The 23220-nt window shown below is 39.7% G+C and overlaps 1 protein-coding gene across 1 annotated transcript; it reads left to right on the forward strand.

Annotated features, from left to right (window-relative positions):
- The first annotated feature begins 4046 nt into the window (after window positions 1-4046).
- rspo1 (R-spondin 1) lies at window positions 4047-23194 on the forward strand. The gene is made up of 6 exons (XM_044360451.1): window positions 4047-4523; window positions 8347-9054; window positions 11245-11439; window positions 14211-14354; window positions 15002-15226; window positions 21421-23194. The coding sequence occupies exons 2-6, from the start codon at window positions 8958-8960 to the stop codon at window positions 21663-21665; spliced, it is 906 nt and encodes a 301-aa protein (XP_044216386.1). The 5' UTR covers window positions 4047-4523; window positions 8347-8957; the 3' UTR covers window positions 21666-23194.
- The last annotated feature ends 26 nt before the right edge of the window (window positions 23195-23220 follow it).

Below are 23220 nucleotides of genomic sequence, written 5' to 3' on the forward strand. Positions count from 1 at the left end.
ATCTCATTTTATATAAAGGAGTTCTCTGTCACTTACATGCTACATATCAAATTTACTTTGTCTATATCAAATTTACCATCAGACAGAACTGATGCCTCTATTTTAAAAGCTAGCATTGATGTGTGTAATTCATTTCAGATGCACAGTCTGGAATTAAGTTCTTTACTCATACCACAGTGAGGCTGACCATATAGCCAAGAGTTTATATGATATCCCAACTGTCGATCATTTTTGATAGATGCAAACTTGATATCATACATTTAACTTTCAGTGAAGTAAGAGGAATAAAGGAAAAGTATAAAATAAAATAAACATATTCATTAGAGTGCCTCGGAGGGTTGTCTCATGCTGGTTTCTGGAGGGTACGTGAAAATCAAAACAAGATTTAGTGATATGAGACTGTATGGAATCTCGGCAACAGCCAGTAGCCAACTTGTCTGTTCATGTTTCTTTTTATGATCAATGGAGCAAATGTTAACTGGCGATTAGTTGTGCCTTCATCAATTTTGCATAAAATCCCTGAGAGCTATTGTTTTATGTTCCACTGGCTAATATAGATCATTTTCTTGTGCACCTGCCAGAGCACAACTGCAGGTTTATGGCACTGACCTCCATGACCATGCTCACCTTGAAATACCTTTGCCTCTGCTTTGGATGTGTCAGTCAAATAAAGGTGCACCCAGTAGTAATAGCTTAACCTGCTCTACACTGTACTCTATACTGTACTAACAATAAATGAGCTGGACTAGTTAAATGTTTTTATCTAAGCATTTGTGACAAGGCAGACATGACATTCCTTTGGGTGAAATCTGCAAAAATGTTTAATATAACTGCTGTGTTAAAGCTGTGTTATTTAGAACTACTAAGACAGGTGACAAGACACGTGACAAATGAAAGGAAAAACCAACATAAAGTGTCTTAGTAAGGTGTTGGGCATGCTGCCGCTTCCAAAAGATATTCTCTCATTTGGTGTTTTGATGATGGTGCTGTCGAACACATCAGTCTAAAATCTCCCTTAGGTGCTCAATTGGGTTGAGATCTGGTGACTACAAAGGCCATAGCATATGAGCCCTATGGATGGGGGCATCGTCATCCTGGAAGAGACCACTCCCATCAGGATAGAAATGTTTCATCATAGGATAAAAGTGATCACTCAGAACAACTTTGTATTGATTTGCAGTGAAACTTCCCTCCAAGGGGACAAGTGGACCCAAACCATGCCAGCAAAATGCCCCCCACAGCATAAAAGAGCCACCGGATCCCCTGACTGTAAGGGTCAAGCATTCAGGCCTGTACTATTCTTTTGGACACCACACATGCACTCACTTGTCGAGAATATGGTGGTGATGACTCATCTGACCATATCACTTTTTTCCAAATCTCTGTAGACCAGTACCTTTTTTTTTTTGCACCACTGAACTCTCAAATGTGCATTCATCTTTGTAATAAGAGGTTTAAGTACTGCAACCCTACTATAATATCCTTCTCTTTGTAATTGTTGTAATTGGACTGTTCTTGCTGACTCAGTCTGATCACGTCCTGCATTGACATTCTCAGTCACCTGAGGGAGAGTTGCTCTTATAGAAGTATAATATAATAATAATAAGTATAATAAGTATAATGCCAAAGAATCACAGTCATCAAATTTTCGCTGTCAACCACAATTTCCAACCCTAGTTACTGATGTCTTTCCCATAGATCTAAATGCAGATGTCACTTTAGTCACTGTTCCTATTGAAACACAAGCCAGTTGAGCAGTCTTTGTGACTGAAGCTCCTGCCATCCGTGCCCCAACAATGAACCCTCTTTCAAAGTCACTTAGATCTTTTCCTCTTGCCATCTTGACACAAAATTAGAATCAGCTGGGTCTGCTAAGCATTTTCATTCATACCACAGAGCATGATTGGATGTTAAATGCTTAATTGTACCATGCCGTGCAACTGTGTGGAAGCATCTGCATTTGTTATTTTTCTCAGCTCATTTATTCAGGTTTTTCCCTTATTTTGTCACCCGTCTGGTACAAGAAAGTGTAGGCTGTGTTCTGTAAATGATAACCGATTTACAATGTATTATCTGGTTTTAAGATTATCTCTTTTTGATTTATATTTTTTTAAGGACAATGGTGTTATTTTCATTTTTGCATGATGGATATGAAGAACGTCTGTATATCATTTTCTGACATTCTCACTGTTCCTGCACAGTCACAATGTTGGAGTCATAAACCTATCATTAGTCATCATTAATCCCCAGGTCTCTCTTTAAACTGGCTACTCTGCAGTCTACCCTGGAGGTATTACATTGCCCATAACTACCCTTGGCTTTTAGGCTACGACAGAAATTATGACCTTAATAAAGTCGGCTTTGCAATATTTGCATGCATAAGCATCTTACAACTGATACAAAAAGACTGTCTGGCTCTGTTTTAGGGCTCCCCTGGGTCGTCTCTTGGCAGGCAGTGAATGTCCTCATGACTTAACGGGCTGTCAAAGTGACTCAAAAATGCTTTAAGAATAATGTCCATCTGGCCAATTCAGAAGTGCTACTTGTCATTTACCCTTTTTAATGTAAAATAGTAGCATTACACGTCATGTATGGTGACATTCCTTCTGTTGCTCCAGCAGCTCCAGAGTGGAGTCTTTGCATTCGTGACATTTAAAATCAAACAAAAACATTTTATTGCACAAATTGCATAGATAGATATCAGGTCAATATCAGATAGATATCCGGTCTGAATGCACCAATAAAATTATATATCCAGGTATATCTTCGATTTTTATAGCAAAATAATAAAAAAAATAAAGCATACACCACCTCAAAGTGCCTGCATGCTTCATTAAGTGAGTTCCCATTTAAGCTGCAGTATCATCTCTATTTTTCTTTCATGGCAGACGTCAAACTGCATCACTAGCTGTCATAAAGATGAAGTGATGATGTGTAGTTGTTTTCAAGATTCTGGCTCTGTTTATTACTTGGCGACTAGACAAAAAAACAAACAGGCCGCACTGTAACTTAATTCTCATGATAAATCCTTCATCAGGATAAGTGTAGCTGAATGTGGCTGGTGTTTATCCAGTAGTCCTTCTCATCGTAACACCGTTGATAAATGTCACGTTCTCAAAACAAGGAATGCTGGTCTGTATGTTCTCCAAGAATTGTTGTTTATGGCCCCCTGTTGGATAACAAAGAAACGGAGACTGTTCTGACAATGAATTCTTACTGTATGTGCAGATGTATACTGATTATGTGTTATTATGAACAACAGTGCTAAAGGATTGTAATTTTATTTTTTGTTCTTTAATCATATTTTTTGAGATACACAATTTGTATAGCAGCATTGTTATTGATCTCAAGATCTCCATATCATCTTATCATGTGTGAATAAAAACTTTCCTTTGTTTAAGAGTTTTCCATTTCAAAGCTAACCTTGACAGAAATCTACAGTTATCTAAAACTTGAAATATAGGTATAGCATTTTAGGTGATAATGTGTATGCATTGAATTATCATATGGGTTCCAAAATCACTTTATAAAAATTGAAGTAGGTTTAAAAATAATTTTTATGTACCTGATATTCCAGGATTTCATGCACTGACCACTGCTCTAATGATCTAATGACATGGTGTGTGTTGAATGACATTGTTTTATTCTGTTATATTTATAACCCTAATCTGCTTTTGCTGCTTATTGTTGTTTGTTAAACCAGATGTGACAAATGTCTAACTGCATTATGCAATTAAAATAGGATCAGACTGATGATGAAAAGTTAATCTGTTTATTTTCACGCATTTCAAAAAGATATTTTCTTGTATAATGGGATGGAATAATGAAATTTCTTTGTAACTCTTTGGCTCTTTCGGTGGCTTTACTTTCCTTTCTCACTGTAGAATCTATTTGTATTCTCTCCTGGACGAAGGCCCTTTTAAATGAGGTAATTAATGGGAATTTGCATACAATTGTTAACCAGCTACACTTGCACAAGTCCACCGCTGGTTTTTCATCTCTCAGTGAGAATTTGAGGGGTGGGGCCTGTAATGCCCGCTGGCAGTGCTGGGGCTTTGATGCAAATATCACGGCTGTGTGACTCTACTTGCCTGAGTTGGATGCAGTTCGACGCTCCAAAGTGGATTTTAAAAGTCGCAGGAACGTCAGTGCAAACACGCATCCTAACTTAAGAAGACGAAAAAAAAAAAAAAAAAACGAGCCAGACTGACTGTTTCCATCGGAATTTATATTTTTATGCATATAATCTTTTATTGGAGGAATTTATTTTTAATCCATTGCACATTCTCTGTCTTCTGCATCCTCCTCTACACAGCCTACCAGGACTTTCCTCGAAATTGTGACAGATGTGAAAGATATAATATCATATGTCTCTCTAAATAATGACAGAGAAAAGTTCCATGGGGGTATCCTGTAGGAGGAGTTCTTTGTGACCAAACAAGTTACGGATTTTCCCATATAAAAAAGGAAATTGAGTCCCGACCGCTCAATGAAAAGCATTATCCGTGGACTCCGATGCACAGGTGGGTTGATCCTTTTACATTTATTTTTAAATAACTGAGCCTGTATTCTGATTTCCTAATTTGAGATTAAACTCTGTTACAACGAATATCGAAATATGTTTATGTAAAAGTTAGGCTACTTCATTGTGCCTTCAAAAAATATTACACTTTCTCATTGTAATATGTTAATATTAATTATTCTTCTTCCTCCTCATCTTATTATCATTATTATTATTATATTTTATGCCTCACTATCCTTTTATTAATTTTCTATTTTTCATTTTATCTTGCAAATTGATAATATTATATAGTATAATAATTCATATTTTCTCTGTTTGAAGATATATACTTTCTAAGTGCCCCATTTTTAGTGTCATGCTATTTATGTAATTTTTCCTTAAACACATTTAAAATACAATATTTAACACTATTTAACACAAGTGAGTGTTCATTCTCAGAATAAATATTATTGGTTCTATTTTATAAGATTTCTTTATAATGTATAAACTACTTTAGTGTGTGATAGAGTTTACTTTTTCTTCTCACTATCTATCTTCATACGCACAAGCCACACTTGCTGAAGCTATATTGATATTAGTCTCCCCAGCTTGATGGGGAGGTAGGGATTTAGAAAAAAAAACAGCAGGACAGTGACATGGCAGCAGAGATGCTTGACTGGGGACAAGTGGAGATCTGCACTTGATTTTCCTTCTCCCTTAAGAACAGTCCAGTGCAAACAGCTGTAATCCAGCACGGTGTGCCAGCTTCCAAGGCAAAGCTGAACTGCACTCCACTGAGCTGTACAAGACCAACTCTCTGACTTCTGGAGCTGTGCAGGCTTCAGTCCTACAATGAAAACTTAAAAAGAGAAAGTCTGGTAGTGGTTTGATTGTAGGAAGAGACCAGTGATGCTCTTCTATGCTCTGAGTGCTGTTTCAACTGTTGCATATTTGACCTCTCACTCCCTGCTCCCATTAAGCCGCAGAGCAGAGGAAGTGATTACAAAAGTGGCTGAGGCTTCTGTGGCTTCTGGTGGTGCAGCCAGGTATTGCTCCGCACTCATCTGTGCAGATAGCTGAGGTGGACAAGCTACTTATCATCTGCAGATTTAGATTAAAAAGGTGTTGAGAGAATGGGTGCACGCATAAGGATGATGATGACTCCTGCTCTGTTTTTCTTGTGATAGCCTCAGTCAACACCTCATCCCCCTTTCCCCCCTTTTTTTCTTTTGCATCATCTCTTTATGTTCTTCTCTATCCTCTTTCTGTTTTTCATTGTGGTCTAGGTTGGCTAGCAAATCAGGGATTTTACAAATATCAAAATAAATTGAACATGAATGCTCACTATGACTGGGTGAAATCACCCACAAATTCCTATTATTTTGTTCCATGCACACACGAACAGCCAAATCTGGGAAGCAAAATGTGCACATTTAAAAGCCAAAATTTACCACTAATTCCATTTTTGGTGTCTGTGTGACAGATGCCACTTAAAAATAATTTCATTTTGAAAACAAGAGGGTTTTGAGGTTAGTGTGGGGCCACATGTTGCAGCGGAACAGGGAAATGTTGGCTACATCATTGGGGTTATTGCCATGTGAGGAAAAAGAAACATTTACTGTAATGACAACGACATCTGGGACGTTTGTGCCTGTTTTAAACTTTCTTTGCCCTCTGTGTCTCAGACATGTTGCGCATTACAAAGGACATTACTGCTCTCTATAATCTTCTCAGTACGTTTGTGCGTGATTGAGGCATTTTGTCATGTTATGTGCATGATGATCATCTTTGCTCAGCTCTTACATATGTGTCAAAAAGCCAGTAGGTTCATTCATGGGCAGAAAGTTCATTGACAGGTTGCATTTGTAACTCTGAGCTCAGAGTCGTGGCACCTTCTTGAGTTCAATAAATTCCCAGTGTGGGAGCTCCCTTTCAGTGCTTGAATAATTGATAGATCAAACTTAGAACTTACAAAGGAGGCAATTTTATCTCCTGACTATTTGATGAGCGGGGCTTAGTTTCATTGGGCTCAGCTGAATGTGGCTGATGGTGAGGAAAGGCATACACTGCATGTGCCAGTTAAATGGATGAGGGAGCAGAGGAAGAATTTTTAAAACATACACAGGTGCCACAGTAGCACCACAGTTGCCTGGTGAGACGACTGTTTGTCATATGGCATGTTAACAAAAGGGCAGATGGACTAAGAGTACAGCAATCACTTTCTCAGTCCTCATCTCTTAGTAAGTTAACAGCCCAGTCCTGTCTCTTATCGCCATGGCGTGTGAGAGCAGATACGGATGGGCTGAGGTGAGCTTTTGGCAGGTTGTGCAGAGTCGTGGGATCACTGGGATATGACAGAGACTCTGGCACATGTCTTGAGTTACTCAGTGCTGGAAAGATTGTGTTCTGTCCGATCCAGAGACTTAGCATGTCTCATTCTCCGTCATCAATCTCTCAAGTAACAAACAGGTGGTGCAAAAGACCGGCTGCGCCAACCTTTTGGCTCTTTCCTGTAAATATGACTTTATCTGAAAGGTGTCAGTGACATTTTGAGTCATTAAGTTTTACGACATAAATAAACTTACTGGTGAGTCTGAAATGTTTCCCAATTAGGAGAAGTTACAAGTATCCTTGTCCTCTGTTAGGTGACCACAGTAACCGAAGTGTAAAGCCATGCTATTGGACTGCAATAAAGAGCTTCGTTTTATTGAATTTGAGTCTTGATTGATAAATCTTGCATGCATATATGTCTGTCATCCTCTTCTCATTCTGCATCAACAGGTTACGGCAGATTCCGTTAGTCACCAGCAGTTCTACTAAACTCCATTTAGCTCATATTAAATAGTTACTCATTTCATAAAAACACTTTTTTATTTAAGGACCCCATTTTCCTTCATTTCAACCCTGAAATGCAACACAACTGTCATTCCTCACAATAGAAGATTTTTAGTCATTATTATTTGGGTGTGAAAAAAAAATCAGAATTTGTCATCAATCATACCAATAGAAACAAAATGAAAAATGTATGCAATTCTCATTTTAAAGTTTGTAGGTTATTAAGGGTATCAAGCATAACTCTTAATTTAAAAATGTTTTGGGTCAGTCCATGTTGCAAGAATATGGTGAAATCTGATTTTTTTTCATCCCTTTTGATTTATACTTTAACAAGGAATGTAATGCTTCCTGCTAGAATGTTTAGATGCACCAAATGGCATTGTCCTTTGTGTGATTCAGAGCCACAACCAACTCAGCAGCCAAATATGGTCCTATTTTTCTTTATTAAGCTGCGAGGGAGGACCTCCCATTGCTCAGATCCTAACATGTTCTATGTGTCCTGTTCACACAAGAGCTGTAAATACAGGCAGCGCATGACACTATCTAAAAAAGATCTCAGCACCAAATATTACAAAGTCCTTTAGTCCATGTGTGCATTGCATTTCTCAGAGAGGGTTGACTACAATGAATTTTCAAAAGGATAAACATGCTCAATTTATCATCCAAGCCCAAATACAGCTTGGAGTGCCGTGACCCCAAAGTGTTTGTGGTTTTTATGTTTCCTTGTTCCAGGACTGATCGTTTGAATGAACAAGTCATGAGTTTAGTACTTTGGAATGCAGAGATTTGCGATGTTAAAACTATGTATCATACTTGAATTAATGTTGTTCAGGCCAAAAAAATGTTGCCAAGTTGCAAAATTGAATACTACTAAGGTGAAGGTGTAAATTAAGTTATAACTGTTGATGGTACATGGTAAAATTTTCACCCTCTCAACCTGCAACAACCCTTCTCCCAAACCTGTTCCCCATCTTTCTGTCTTCTCTGGCTCCTTTTTTTCCCCTCAGCAGGTCCTGGCACAAGCATATGTGTTGTCACACATACTGTAGTCAAGAACCTGCATCCATATTTTAGTGCCTCCTCAAAGCATCTTTAATAAGACACATGCGTGTGAGCTCAGGCACTCGCTGACAACAAAACCTCCTTGGAGAGCGGGTTTCCTGCTTCCCTGCCAGCCCACCCCAAGCTTCATGGGTTGAACCACCAGAAGTTCGACAATCTCCTCTCCATTTTCTCCTCCTCTTCATCCTCTGCACAGCCCCAACACCCTCCTTCACCATCCTCCAATCCCGCTCTGTCTACTCCCTTTGCCAGTACTACCACCAGCATGATGGCTTGTTGTGCCTCGGGCTTGTTTGGACTTACAACCGCAGAATCACCCTCCACTACACAGACTTACGAACGTAGCAGCCACTAGAGTGAAAGATACAGAAAGACAGAGGGGGGGGGGGGGAGAAGGGAGAGACAGGCAGAGAAAGAGAGCAGTGCCAGAGCAGAGAGGAGGGATCATCAGTCCCAGAAGCAGAGGGATCCACCTGTCCCACAGAGGAAGGGGGCCCCCCCACCTGATCCATCTGGTTGCAGGGGGGGACCCTGCGTGGCCGGGAAGGCAACAGGGACTATGCAGCTGGGACTGGTGGCGCTGGCAATGGTCTTTCTCAGCTCCATGGGTCACAGCGATGCTCTGAAGCTCTCTAAGGCGAGAAGGCAGAGACGGGGTGAGTTCCCCAGATTTTTCTCTTTCTCAGTGTGTTTTGATCTCTTTTTTTTTTTCTTCCTCTTCAGCCTGCTGTCTTTCGTTTCTGTGGTCTGAGTCACAGTGGTGGATGTCTTATAAACATTTAACAAGCAAAGTAAAGATAACATTTTATTTTGTTTATTTTCTCATCATTTGTATTTGTTTTTCCTAGGCAGGTTATGTTAGGTTCAGTGTTTCCCCTGAATGGCTCGTCTTTCTTCCACTTTTTAAGATTATGCCTCTCTCAGTTTATGTAAAACTTTTATGGGTATTAGGATTGTTTATAGAGGGGGGTTTGATGGATTCGCCCTCAAAGCCATTGCTCTTTTTGTGTCTGGCTCTGTGGGCACATAATGGAATGAGTACCTGACAGTTCTAAGCTCTCAATTGGACCGTGCTGCCTGTGTTGTTGTAAGCATTTTTCTGACCTCACGCAACCACAAAGATGGTGCTCAGGCCTACTTGTAGTATATCTCCAGCCTCAGAGCCTCAGTGCTGGTGTTACTGTCAGCTTTGAAATAATTCTTCCTTTACACACGAGGAGCTTTCAGTCTATGCCAGCCTCAGCCCAACCTCTGCGAACCAGAATTCATATAATACCAAGACTGGCCACAGTAACAGATGTGGTGTTATTAAAGTCACACATAGTGGGAAGAAGAAGTGTTGTTTGTGTCATAAAAATGGAATATTTTTACAGTATATGCAGTCACATATACATGTATATGTGAAATGACAGTAAATGCTGATACAGTTTGTCTTGTGCCATTGTGATGAGGGCAGAGGGATTTGGGTCACTCACCATATACATGAGCGCCCTCTACTGCGTCACAGTCATTTGAAGCTTTCCCCCTCCAGCTATGGAATGGTTTTGCGGTTAACACCTCTTGATTTACAGCTTTTGCATCTTAAATGTCATCAGATTCAGTGTTTTCTTCAACCGCCCATCCTGGTAGGCAAATAGCTGACGACAGAGCGACTTGTTTTCCTCCCTGCGGGCTTTTTGTGTTCTCTCTCTGAATGAATTCAGTGTCATGCAGAGATCAAACTGAAACAATCAGAGAGGAGAGAAGCTGGTATTGCTCCTCATGCTCTACACAGCAAAAACTGTCTCTTTTTCAAACAGTTTAAACCAGGTTCTATGATTTTATACCCTCCCCTATACTGTGGTTCAATTTTACTCCCCAGAATCTATTACCTTTATCATTATTAGTGAGTAATAAGACCTGGCTGTAATTGCTGCATTTTAGGTTACCGTGACTCATGCATGGTATAATCTGTTCATGGGCGAACCCTTTTAACGCTTTTACCATCTGACTTATCTCTGGGAGGCAGAACGGCAGATGGATGGCTGTGTGAGAGTATTTATATTTAGAGCTGATACAGTACAGGACTGTAAATCAATTCTGACGACTGTGGTTTTGTCTCTGAATGGCTCCTAGAAAAGAGATGTGCACTTTGACACACTTTTCCTAGAAATTATTTAGATTACTGGCTGGGTGCACAATTTCTTTGCCTTTTTGGAAGATGAGGGAATTGGATTAATGTCGGAGCCTGGGATTACAAGGAAGTGAAGTGTAAATTCATCTGTAGTGCATTTTCTGACAGGGGTTACTTGCTGGTTCATATCACTATCGAACAACACTGGCTTTGCACTTACAGTATTCGATTCTTGCCCACATCCATCCTATTGCAGTTTTCTGATGCCCAGATAATTTCTGACTGACCCCGGTGGAGACCCTTTGTGATGTTAGTCGCTTGATTTTGACTGGCTCTTGCTCGGATGTCAACCTCAATTACCCGGGTTTCTCCAAATGAAAATCTGTTAAGGATCTCCGGCAAGCAGTTTGAAGTAAACAGTGAGTAACTGTTCAAACAAAGATGTTTGGCCTGGCCCCCGGTTAGAGCTGCAAGCATTAACCCCTGCTTGTTGGAGTGATAAAGTGCTGGCAGGTTTACGGCTGGATTTGTGGAGATGCCAGCAAAATATTAAAGTTGCCTGATGTTGTTCTCATGGGCAGAATGTTGACACATTCCCTTTTTAATTTCCTCATTAAAATTCATATCTGGCTGGAAACAATCTATCTTTTTATGTGATGGTACAACATGCTGTTCTGTTGTCTACCTCAACCTGACTGTTCCCTTCTTTCTGTTTACCTAATTTTTCCAACAGTTAGTACTGAGGGGCCACCATCTTGCCCCAAAGGCTGTGAGAGATGCTCTGAGTATAATGGCTGCATTAAATGTAAGCCCAAGCTCTTCATCTTCCTGGAGCGCAATGACATCCGTCAGATAGGCGTGTGCCTCGCCTCCTGCCCCATGGGATACTTTGGCATGAGGAACCCAGAAGGCAACAACAGATGCACCCGTGAGTTTTGCTTTGTGTTATAGAAGACTCTAGACCATGGGATATTGCAAGTGTCCCTGGAACATCAACAAGATGTTGCAGTGGGCATATTGAATTTGTAGATAACATCTGGAATCTTCCAAACACATGCAGGCTCAAGATAACTCTGGTAACAGTCTACTCTGTAAAAATCCACTCGACTGAAAGTGTAAACAATCTGTTTATTTTTGGTTCATCAGCTCGTGTTTATGTACAATACGTGAGTATTTAGAGGAATGCAGGGATACCCTACTAGTTTTTTGTCTTGTGTATCTCATCTGTATATTTCCACATAGCTACACTACCTTTCATGTATAACAAGGACCAAAGTATTCATCTACTTTTGGCACACCCTTTAACACCCACCCATGTGCTGATTTATCTTCTTTAAATCAATCTGTGCTGCTATTTTTCATGTTTGTGAGTGCATAAGATGCACTCCTTTATTAGTAATACATGCTAATAAGAGGCAAGTGGCCAATAATCAATAGATATAAGTGACCAATTAATGAAATCCTTCAGTTTCTGCTACTTCTCCCTGTGCAAATGGGCACAGATGATACAGAAAATTATTTGCTGAACTAGTAGAAAGTCAGTCCAATTTTTAATTGAATTGGTCTTCATTATGGTTATAAGCAGGTTAGGCTCATTTGGAAGGTGGGTGAAAGGTGGCCACACTCACAGCACTTACAAAACTTACTTAGTTGGTTCTGGTGGCACCAGGCCCATACTTTTAGCAGAGGAGTGCCAGCACCTCAGTCTGTTGTCTGTTTCTCCTTATGCGTGGGCAGAAAACAGGATTGGAACAAAATCCCAACAAAAACATTTCTAATGCATTGTTGTTTGTCTGTTTTTGAGAGGATGTCTGTGTTTTTTATTTGGCCCTCATGTGCAGGGTTCATGCCAGGCCACAATCCATGTTTGTTATGCTTTCACTTTTACACACTTTTTATTCTGATACACCCTTACTGTACCATATACAGGCTATATGTAGCCTCTGAAGTTTGTAAGTGAGTAACCAAGTAAAAGGTTTTTGCTTATTTGCTTATCAGTCTTTGAAAAACAACATGTGTTAAGAAATTATGCAGTAAGTACTTTGTTAGCTGACTGTTACTACCATTCATACCACAGAATTTTGGACTTATACTGTATGTTATTGCCCCAAGCTCTCTCTCTGATTGTTTAATGTTATTCATTGCTTCAAGATAGTTGCAGGTGTAGATATTTGGTGGGCACCTACAATGTCCAGCAGCCTGTAGTGATTATTCTGCTATGGGAAGAAAAATGCAGGCTATTCTCTTCTCTCAAGATTTTTGCTTGACTGTCTACATCACATAATATCTGTCAGATGCACCAAATAATGTTTTATCCAATGGTTACATTCCCAATGCAGAGAAAACTCTTAACTCTGATGATGATGTAATATTTTCAGATTTTGACATTTCAGATTTAGAAAAGTGGAACTGTGATTTTATGATTATAATGATGGTGTACTTTTACAATCCCTCATACTGCGAGGTAGATTGCTTTCAGATTGACATAGTTTTATTTGGGAATTTCTGCATACAACACAATTCGAGTCACTGATTTTATTTTCTCTGTGAAGTTTGGTGTACCAGAAATGACAGTATTGTTTCTTGGAATTTGAAGTTTTGCATTTTCACAAGGAAAATTTAGGCACTCAAAAATGAATTGAAACATATCTTAAACAATAAATTTATTTAAAAGTTGCAATTTGCAATTTGCTTTTACATTATTTCAATACAGTGCTCTCTCATTTGCTGCAGAGAGGGCTGAATATTCTCTGCAAATTCTTTTCAGAGGCCCTCAGTGGCTAACCTGGGTTATTATACAATCATCTGACTTTATACATGTCATCCTAGAATGTCTTGTTAGTAACATTTGTCTTACATTATAGCGCTGCAAACGTCAGTACTGTCAATTTAGCTGTCAAGGGCTTAAAAATAGTAATTGGGAGCAGGAGGCAAGAACATTAAGGTCCCAGTGAGGATTCAGTGTTAGATCATTTCTGACCTTGGCATTCAACCAGCTGCAAAGACATTCTTAAGTTCAGCCCACATGAGCAAAATGAGTCTAGATCTGAATATGTTTCCCATATAGAATATTGACACAAATTTATAGATTTCCATCTTTCTCCACTTTTTTTGTCCAGGGAGAGTTGATTCAGATGTAGTGAATGGTCAGAATAAGGAAGTGCCTTTCAAGATGAGACCAAAGCTTTTGGGAGTCTTTTAAGATGTCTGGTTTTTATCCCCCTATGTTTGTAATTATCCATATTTCAAGAAGTTGTTTGTTAGACTGGGGAGTCAGAGATTTTAATGAGTCTGAAGTGTGGAGAGACCCACTCTTGAGAAACCCACTGAAGCGATACACTGGCTGGACTCATTAACACCCACTTTCCAAAAAAACAAGGCCTGTGGTGCATATGTTTTTAAGAGAAGAGTGTTGCTCGTGAAATATTCCCCTAAATAGATCCCGTGTTGTTTAATCAGTAATAAATCTCTCAGAGGAAATAAAATTCAAGTTCCTCTTGTCCTTTCTCTGGAGAGCCATTTGCTATTTTTCAGCCAAATCACAGTGAATATTCCAGATTCTGTGTATTAACCAGAAAATTTCCTGAACAAGAATGAGACTTTAAAGCCAATGAAATGAACAAAAGCAATACTTCACCGGAATCAATGTGACTTTGAAATGATTTTATCCTCTCTTTTTTTCTCCCCTGTGTTTTACAGAATGTAAAATAGACAATTGTGAAGCGTGTTTCAATCGCAATTTTTGCACAAAATGTAAGGAGGGCTTGTATTCACACAGTGGGCGATGTTATGTCAGCTGCCCTCCTGGCCACCGCACCATCAATGAGACCATGGAGTGCGTCGGTAAGTGACCTTTAACCTTCCAGCATTTAGAAACTGCAGCATCTTTTAAGCTACCTGCTATAATGTAGCAGCTCATAGGTTTGAGCCACATGTTGAATGAGCCTTTATTATATTCATCACCTCATCTGAGGAGCCAGCTATGTTCAGCTGTCTGGAAGTGAACTCTTCAGAAAAATAACAAGATCTCTGGAGCTTCCTTTTCTGTTCTTTTTCTTTCTGTTGAAAATAATTCTGTCATAAGTTAGAAACGACAGCATTAACCCAGGCGTCTTGGCTCAGATCTGCAAAAACCTGGAGCCCTGAAATGAATTTTTGGCTTCACTCGCTGTTCCTCTAAACTGACCCTGCTGGTCCCCAGAGAATATACATGTGGCCCTAAAAAGTAGCCTTTGTCTTGAGCACAGAATACTTGATAGCCCTAAGTTTTTGTATATTTTCAGATTTATAGCAACTGCCTCTGTCCATTCTCTCTAGAGAAGGACAGAGCTAAAATTGTTTGCAGATTTAGAAATTACTTAAACTCATTAGCCTCAGCTAAAACTGCTGAGCTGTAAAAAGCAGACAGCAAGGCTGCAAAACAAATGTGAGATGTTGGAGCTGTGGACGACTCACTCACTACTTTACTCTTTGTCCCCTTTTTTTTCTAGGTCAGCGTGCTGCAGAGTGCGAACTGGGCGAGTGGAGCCAATGGGGTTCCTGTATGAAGAAGAATAAAACATGTGGATTTAAGAAAGGCTCACAGTCTAGGGTTCGTGTACCCCTTCCACCGGTCCACAGCCCGGACACCTCCCCGGCCTTTGTACCCTCACAGACCTGCACTCCACAGACAGAGAGAAAAAAGTGCGTCGTGCCCAAGACACCCTGTGCGAAAGGTAAACAGAAATACACAGATATGTACATTGAGTAGGAAATAACAGATACTAGGGACAACTAATTATAAAGTGCAGTTAATAACTGCCAAGTATTTAATGTACTCCGATGACAGTATTCAGATAACAGATGAACAAGCATTAAGCTTTATGTGCCTCATGAAATGCCTCCATCAGTTAATATGATGACTGATGGAACTATTACTCAACATCCAAAGGCCCGCATTCCCGCCAGTGTGTCTGTGACCCGCAGCGTGTTGATTGGGTTTGGTTTGGCTGAGCTCACAGAAGGATACAGAATCTCTTGACTTCTCAGCGTGTAAACAATAAACTCCATCTACGAGCCAAGCAGATGAAGGGCGGACATTACGCACTGCGAAGCTGGACAGGGATCAGAGCTAGAGAGAGCTATTTGTTCTGAAGACCGTTGAAGCGTGAGGTTTACACGACCATGACATGTTTGCTTGGGCTCTTATCATCCACACAGCAGCTTGCTCTCCAGCAGGTTAACAGTCATTCTCACCAGTCAATGGCCATTATCAACTTTCATAACAGCTTATTAGTCGCTCTTGGCCTCATTCGCAGCTAAGGCTTATAAATGACGGATCTGGCCTGTTGGTCCAGAGTTTATTGGATGAAAAGTGTAACAAAAACAGCAATGATCCTGGTTATTTGCTTTTATATGTTTTGTCCTTATTGAAGCAAAGAAATCAAATATTTACCAGCAGTGGTGCTGGAATCATAAACCTTACGAAACACAGAAATACGAGTGGAGCTGTTGTTAATCACTATTAATTGAAGTTATTGGGTTTGTTCTCTTGAACCGCAAAGGAATTATTACTAATGAAGAGTTGTGAGCAAATTTCTTTCTCTCCAAATGTCACCAGATACTAACCTGTTTTGTATAATGTGCCAAGTTCAATCAAAGCTGGAAACTTACACTTATTTACAAGGACTAAGAGAACTCTAAACAAGCAGTATTTAAGAACTTTATTGGACAGTGGCACGCTTAGGGGATTTTGGGGCACAGCAGGAGCATTGCGTAACAATATTTCACAGTGTTGGCAACTGTACAGATGTTGCAACATGTACATGTAACAGATGATATGTCTGGATATATGTGAGTAAACATGGAGGAGGCTTGCGTATTCCAGCATCCTCTACTACAATTTCTTTAGGGCTCTGAGTTTAAAGAACAGAACATGATCTGACATTGTCCCATATAGATCTGTGGTCATGTCTAGTGGGAAGGAGGCTGACACGGCTTGTACTTTCTCAGTAAGGAGCAGGCTCTTTGGTGAACAGGCTGTGACAGCACAATTTGAGAAATGAGAAGTGAATTTACTCTGTCTGACGCCTGCTTCCTGGAAAGAATTTCAGCCTTGGGATCAGAAGAATAATTAGCATTGAAATATTATAAACTGCCCTCTAAAAACTGCTAAGTTGACTGCCAAATTTCTGCACTTGGAACAAAGATAGGTCATGTCAGAAATGTGTGAGGTGTCACCTGACGTGAATAGAAAATTTGTGGTACGGAAATGGTCTACCATTCAAGATAAAGCAGGAATTTTAAAAAACTACTTTTTTCTCTTACGCTGCTAACACGGCTAAATAAGTTTGTATAAAAATAAGACACACTTTCCTGCCAAAATGCACGGAAATAAATTTTCCTCTGTGAGGTAATTCATGGGTGATGGTACCATGACTCTGGTGAACCAGTTCATGTGGGTAAACTCGCTCCGTGCAAAAAGAGCTCAGCTTTGGATTCATCTGTGGGAGTTGGCTGGCAGGCTGGCTATATAAAACACAGGGGGCAGACCTTGTATAACATTAGTGATTTAGTGGTCTGCAGAGCTCACGCTTTGTGTTGATTTGGCTGCAAATTTTTTCCCCTTTTCCTGAAGTTCCACAAAAGGGTCTCACGCGAAAACAGAATTTTTTGGATGTGTTATTGCATTTGTCAGGCAAAATTGTTTAGCTTGGATGGAGAGGAGGTGCAATCAGGGCTGTCATAAACTGATGGAGTCCCCCTCTCCTGGCTCCATTAGTGATTTGTTAGAGAAGTAATTAAGTCCTTACACAGTAAGCACATCAGCTCAGATGTTACAGAGTGTGTGTAAGGACCCTTTACTTCACTCAGGCTCCTCTCTCCTTCATCGTGCCTCATTGATTTTGAAACTATTACTGCTCAGTATTAAGTGCTTGTTTGAATAGTGGCCAAAAATGGTCAGAAATGTGTTTATTGATTCAAGACAACACATAAACACTGAGCATGCTGGACATAAAACCTTCATATGACACGAGCCAACCATGGAACCAACTAACCAATGACCTCAGCAGTGATGTTTTTATCATTTTGGTACTAATGGCTCAAAAATGATTCAGAGTTATTCCTGTTTATGCATTACTGTGTGGGACGGAGCCTTCCAGTTTTCAGTTGAGGGGGATGGGACTGCGGAGAATAAATGTTTTTGTGTTAGGTCTGTCCACATTTGACTTCTATGAATGTACTTCATCACCATATAATGATTTTCACTGGTTGTGTTGAGAAATACTATACCTTTGGGCTTTTTCTTTTCTACTTTGCGCTTAAACCAAAGAATCATAACTGTTTGTACAACAAGTTTAAAAATGCTGGTAGGGAAATAAACACAGACCTACAGTTATTACTGCACAGCAGTAGACAAACATGGTGGCGCCATAAGCCTTGCTGTTGTCAACTGTAGTAGTGAACACTGTCCAGCCCTTGGCACGTGTTCACTCAGTTTCCAGGATGTGCAGAAACTCTCAACGCGCAAGTTCATAACAAACATCCTCCATTGTAACTACCCTGCCTCCAATATACAAAACCGAATAGTTTTGAGTGCAGCCTAAACAATGGTCATCTGATATTAGACATAATGCCTATTTCCACTTTGTGGCAGCGCTTCATGTCCTTATGGGACATTATTGGGCCCTTGACAATGTTTAACTCATTATGCCTAAAGTGATTTTTAACGTGACTTATGTGACAGAAATTTGTGTCACATGACTGTCCTGAGAGCTCTTACAGTGTGTACATCTGCTGCGTTTTCAAATCAGCCGCAGAACTAAACTTTTTCCTTTTCTGAACAGGTCATGTGTGCACATTAACAGTGACTTGATGGATGTTTGTATTTAGAGCGCAATTATACTCTTGAAATGTGTGACAGGTGTGAATCCTTTTTTATGATGATGAATAGTGCATAAACACACAACAGAGGTAGGGATGTGAAGTGAGAAAATATAACAAGAACTAGACAATACCCAACAAAACAAACAAAAACTAAACAAATTATAGTACAAAAATCACCATACTAATAACAAAAAATATTATAATAATGTCAGCCAGTTATCGCTGGGGTCGCTTGTTCGGGGCAAGTGTGTGTATGTATCTACAACAACGGAAAAAAAATGGAAGAGGCAAGAAGGAAGATTAAGGAATGATGTTATTAAATTAAAAATCAATTAAGAAATGGAAATAAGAGGGAAGTAAAAATAACTGTAAACAAAAATAAAAGAGGAGAGAGGAGAAACAAAAATAAATCAGGATTGTAGCAGTGTTGGGCACCATCATTGGAATCAGAGGGGCTGCAAGGGCTCAGGTGTAGAGGTCAGCTAGGTTGAACCTGCTGGTCACACACCACACACTGGTCTGCTTAGGGCCGCACCACAACCTTTAGGAGGGTGCTGGTCTGTTTGCAGATCATATGGTCCCTTTCAGAACCAGCTCCCAAACCTCTCAGTGTGAGCCAGCTCTGTCAGAACAGAGTGGTAAGTGTTTAGTGGTTTGCTTTTTTTTGTTTTTTTATTTGTTTGTTTGTTTGTTTTTCTCCCAGCTGGAGGCACTCACCCTGCTCCCTCCTTAGGCTATTGTAGCACATTGTGGAGACTGTAAATAAATAGTAAATAAATAGAATAATTATTACAAAATAAATAAATACATGAGTTAATTAATAAATTCAATACATAAATAAAAATAAAAAGAAAGAGGAGGAGGAAAGAGAGAGAAATATATCTCTATATGTGGACAAATCAAGAACAATAGTAATAACGATAATAATTCATGTAATTATGTTGCTAATAACATACAATAACAGCAACAACAACAACAATGGGTAATAGTAATAATAAAAATAACAAAAAGCAAGCAAGTACTTAGTTAAAACTAAGCAAACAAAACAAAACAATGTAATTAAATAGCAATAGTAGCTTTAAATAATAGTTGCTAAGCTTGTTGGTTGAAAAGATATATATATATACATATACATGCATGTGTGTGTATACAGGAGGAAACAATGAGAGTGTAATGGGTTAAGGTTTACATGTCAGTGGTAATTGTATGTAGTGGAGGTTCATCTCGCAAGGATGTGGATGGTATCTTTTTTTTTTTTTTTAAATCAGAATTAAGTCTGTCTGGTAGGGCAGTAGACTTGATGTATGGTTGGTGTGGGCAGAGTTAGTGGTTTCACCAGCAAATGGGGGAGGTTGTTATTTGAGGCATTGCATATGACTGTGAGTGAGTGAGTGAGTGAGTGAGTGAGTGAGTGCACTGTATGTGTTTGTACTTACACTGGTAAGTCTATAGAACTGATGAGTGGGGTCAATGGCATCTAATGACAATTAAACTGGTCAACTTGGTTTTTACACCTCCATGCCAGTGACAGCCATGGCCAGAGGCATTATGTTTTCAGGTTGTCCATATGTCCGTATTCTCCCATTCGCGTTAACGCCGTATTTCAGGAATGCCTGAAGGGAATTTCATTAAATTAGACTTTGGTGGTCAAAGGTCAAAGGTCAAGGTCAACGTGACCTCAAAAACGTGTTTTGTTTTCATATGCTAATTATGACAAAGTTTCACACACATGTCTAATAGGACAAAATGGACAAAACATTTTATATCAAAATAGTCTCTAAGAGAAGACAACATGTTTCTCATTGGAAATTATTCACTGGAATCATACACGTCAGTATAGTGATAACTTCCATTTCACCAGAAAATACACTTAATACCTTTTATTGAATTCCTCCAAAGTCTTAACTACAAATATTATGAGTCTGGACAGACATGTAAACTGCAACTTGACTGGTTGGCGGAGGCATACAACTGCAGGGCAGTATTTCTAGTTTGTTATTGCTTTGAGTCTTTCCATTGTGATGTGTTCAGATAGTAGGTGAAGTCACTGGAATGCTGGGAGGTTGTGTCTATTTTTCCAATTGAGCAGAATGATTTTCTTGGTGATTAAGGTGATCCAAGTTGGCTGTTCGTTGCTGAGTGGCGGTTCAACTGAAGAGAGTTCTCCCAAGAGACATACATACGATAGGTGTGAATCCTAATACAAGAATACCAGTGGAGAGAGGGTGGGCGGACATTTATCTGCGTGTTTAGTGAACCAAGGGTGTGAGTAGCAAGACTTAACAGCCCACAGCCTCACTAGCAGCTCTGTAAGGCTGTATTCAGGCACAGCAGTATTGTACAAATTATAACTTTGACCTAATGATGGCGCTAGATGAAAAGTCAAGGCATCATCAGTGTTATTACAAATCATCCTGAGGGGAATATGAATAGTTGTACCAAAATTCCAGGCAATCCAACCAATAGTTGTTGAGCTATTTCACTCAAAACCACAAATGTGAACTTCATGATGGCGCTAGAGGGAAAAGTCAGATGATCACCAAAGTCTTTGTTTCTTTCTGGGGACCATAAATATTGTGGTAACTCATCCAACAGTTGTTGAGATATTTCACTCTAGACCAAAGTGGTGGACCGACCAAAAGCCTGACATTCGCATCCATAAAGCCACGCTCCTAACATGGCTAAAAACCAAATGTTTAGATGCATTATTTTGTCCTGTTAAGTTTCATTATTTTTTGTCTGCCCCTTGTATCACACTGGACGCTGCTGTAGATCATGCTGGCATTTATGAATAATCCTGGATTGAATGTGCATTGTTTACACTTATCTTACCTGCATTAAAAACCACACAACCACAAGTCCTGATTCAACACGCATTTCTTATCATCCACTCTCATCTCTCAGGAATCCATGTTTGTAATTTTGTTTAGCCAAGCGGAGGCACTTCCACATATACATCCGATGATGACAGATGTCTTACAAGAGTTTATTTGAATAATTATACAACCTATTAATCACGTTCTCTACATTTTTCTCATTTCAGAGAGGAAGAATAAGGGAGACCGACAAGATGATACAAACAGGAGAGAGAGGGAGAATGTGCGTGGACGAGGACGAGAGGGCAAAGACGGTGGTAAAGGAGGAGGGGGAGCAGGAGGAGGAGGAGGGGGAGCAGGAGGAGGAGGAGGAGGAGCAGGAGGAGGAGGAGGAGGAGGAGGGGGGAAGAAGAGAAAAGGCCAGAGCAGGACCACCACTGCTGCCAGCATTACAACCAGCTCTGTCACCTAAACTCGAATGCCTGCTGGATGAGGCTGAGAGAAAAACAGAGACACTGCCTCACCCAGCAGCACCAGCCATACATAAAGAACTTGACAAAAATCAAAGTGATGAAGGAATGGATTAATGCTGCTATGCATTGTAGACAATGCGCAAAGAGAACTGGAGGATTGCTGCAACACAAAAGGCTTCCCAAAGCTTTTTGAATAGATGACCATATCTGGAAGAGACTGGTGTCTTAGTGGTACTCAGAACGACTTGTTGACTTTCATTCCACTATGAGGGATCACTGTTGGACAGCAAAGCCACGTCGAAGACTGTGGTTCAGCTTGGTTCGTGTCATGAACCGACCTATGTCACTCTTGAACTAAGAACAGATCCTGTGTTTCAAATGCAGCATTCAAGCTGGAAGCCTGATAATGAATGAAGGGTCTCTTCTCTGGTCTATGATGTATTTTGTTCCAGCCTGATTTTAATCACAATCTGTTCTTCATTTGGTTTCGTGTTTGTGAGAGGTGGCACATGGATTTTCTCAACAGCCGCTGTACGTGATGTAAAGACAATGAATAGTATTAAGTCTTTGTACCTTTATTTCCTATTGTTAGATGAAACAAAAAGAAAGGCACTGGAACTCATTTGTGGTTGCTGAGGACAGAAGGTCTTCTATATATTTTGAGGAGGGAATCTGTTACAAAACAAGCCTAAGAGAAGATGTAGAGGGGGATTACTGGGAGCTCAGCTCATATCCTTCTCCAGTGTCCTGACACAAACATTTGCTATTTGATAGCTTAGTTGTTTGTTTCAAATCAAATGTTGGTGTTTGTATCAGAAATAACTCTGCACAGAAAATGAGGAATAATAACACATGATTATTTGCATGGGTACAAGGTTGCATGTGCGTGCCTTTGTGCATGCAAGCGTATGCGTGTGTGTGTTTGTCTCTACTTAAAGTCTGCTTGTTTGTGTACTTTGTATGCATTTCTGCACGAAACCAAGTTGTTTGTCGATGGAGGTTAGTTGTTTGTACATGTGTGTTTACGTTTGCACATGTGTGTTAATATTGGTCTCATAGATTGAAGGAATGGGGTCTGGAAAACAAGAGGAACAAAATGTAAATGCACAGTGATATATCGAATATGCAGTAACTACAAGCCACTGATTATTATATAAGCCATCAAATCATGAGCTGCTCAGTAATCATGTATGTTTGCAACAGGGTCTGAAGATTTTGCACAACCATAATGTTTCCTACTGCTCAAGTTTCAAAACAATTGTTGCATTTTACACATTTATACTCTGGCTTCATGGCATTGCAGATTACAGAGAAATGTTTTCCATGGGGTCTGTTTGCTTTACACAAGATATTAGTTTCAGGAGAAGTTACACGCTACATTATTCATTCATACTATGGATTGTAATGCTGAATATGTCAAATTGTGTTTATCAGCAAAGAAAATAAGTATTAATATCATCATGTATAGCTTATTCTGTGAAAGCCTAAATAAAAGTTCAGATGAAGCTGATAAAACTTCAGTCATACACTGATTTTGCAACTAGTCTGTTTTAT

Source organism: Thunnus albacares, chromosome 8 (assembly GCF_914725855.1).
Source record: "Thunnus albacares chromosome 8, fThuAlb1.1, whole genome shotgun sequence".
NCBI classification, from domain to species: domain Eukaryota; kingdom Metazoa; phylum Chordata; class Actinopteri; order Scombriformes; family Scombridae; genus Thunnus; species Thunnus albacares.

Bases quoted from the DNA above. Each gene is read 5' to 3' on its own strand.
- rspo1 (XM_044360451.1), top strand. From the start codon at position 8,958: ATGCAGCTGGGACTGGTGGCGCTGGCAATGGTCTTTCTCAGCTCCATG. The intron at 14,355-15,001 runs GTAAGTGACCTT...TTTTTTTTCTAG, and splicing joins TGAGACCATGGAGTGCGTCG to GTCAGCGTGCTGCAGAGTGC. The intron at 15,227-21,420 runs GTAAACAGAAAT...TTCTCATTTCAG, and splicing joins CAAGACACCCTGTGCGAAAG to AGAGGAAGAATAAGGGAGAC.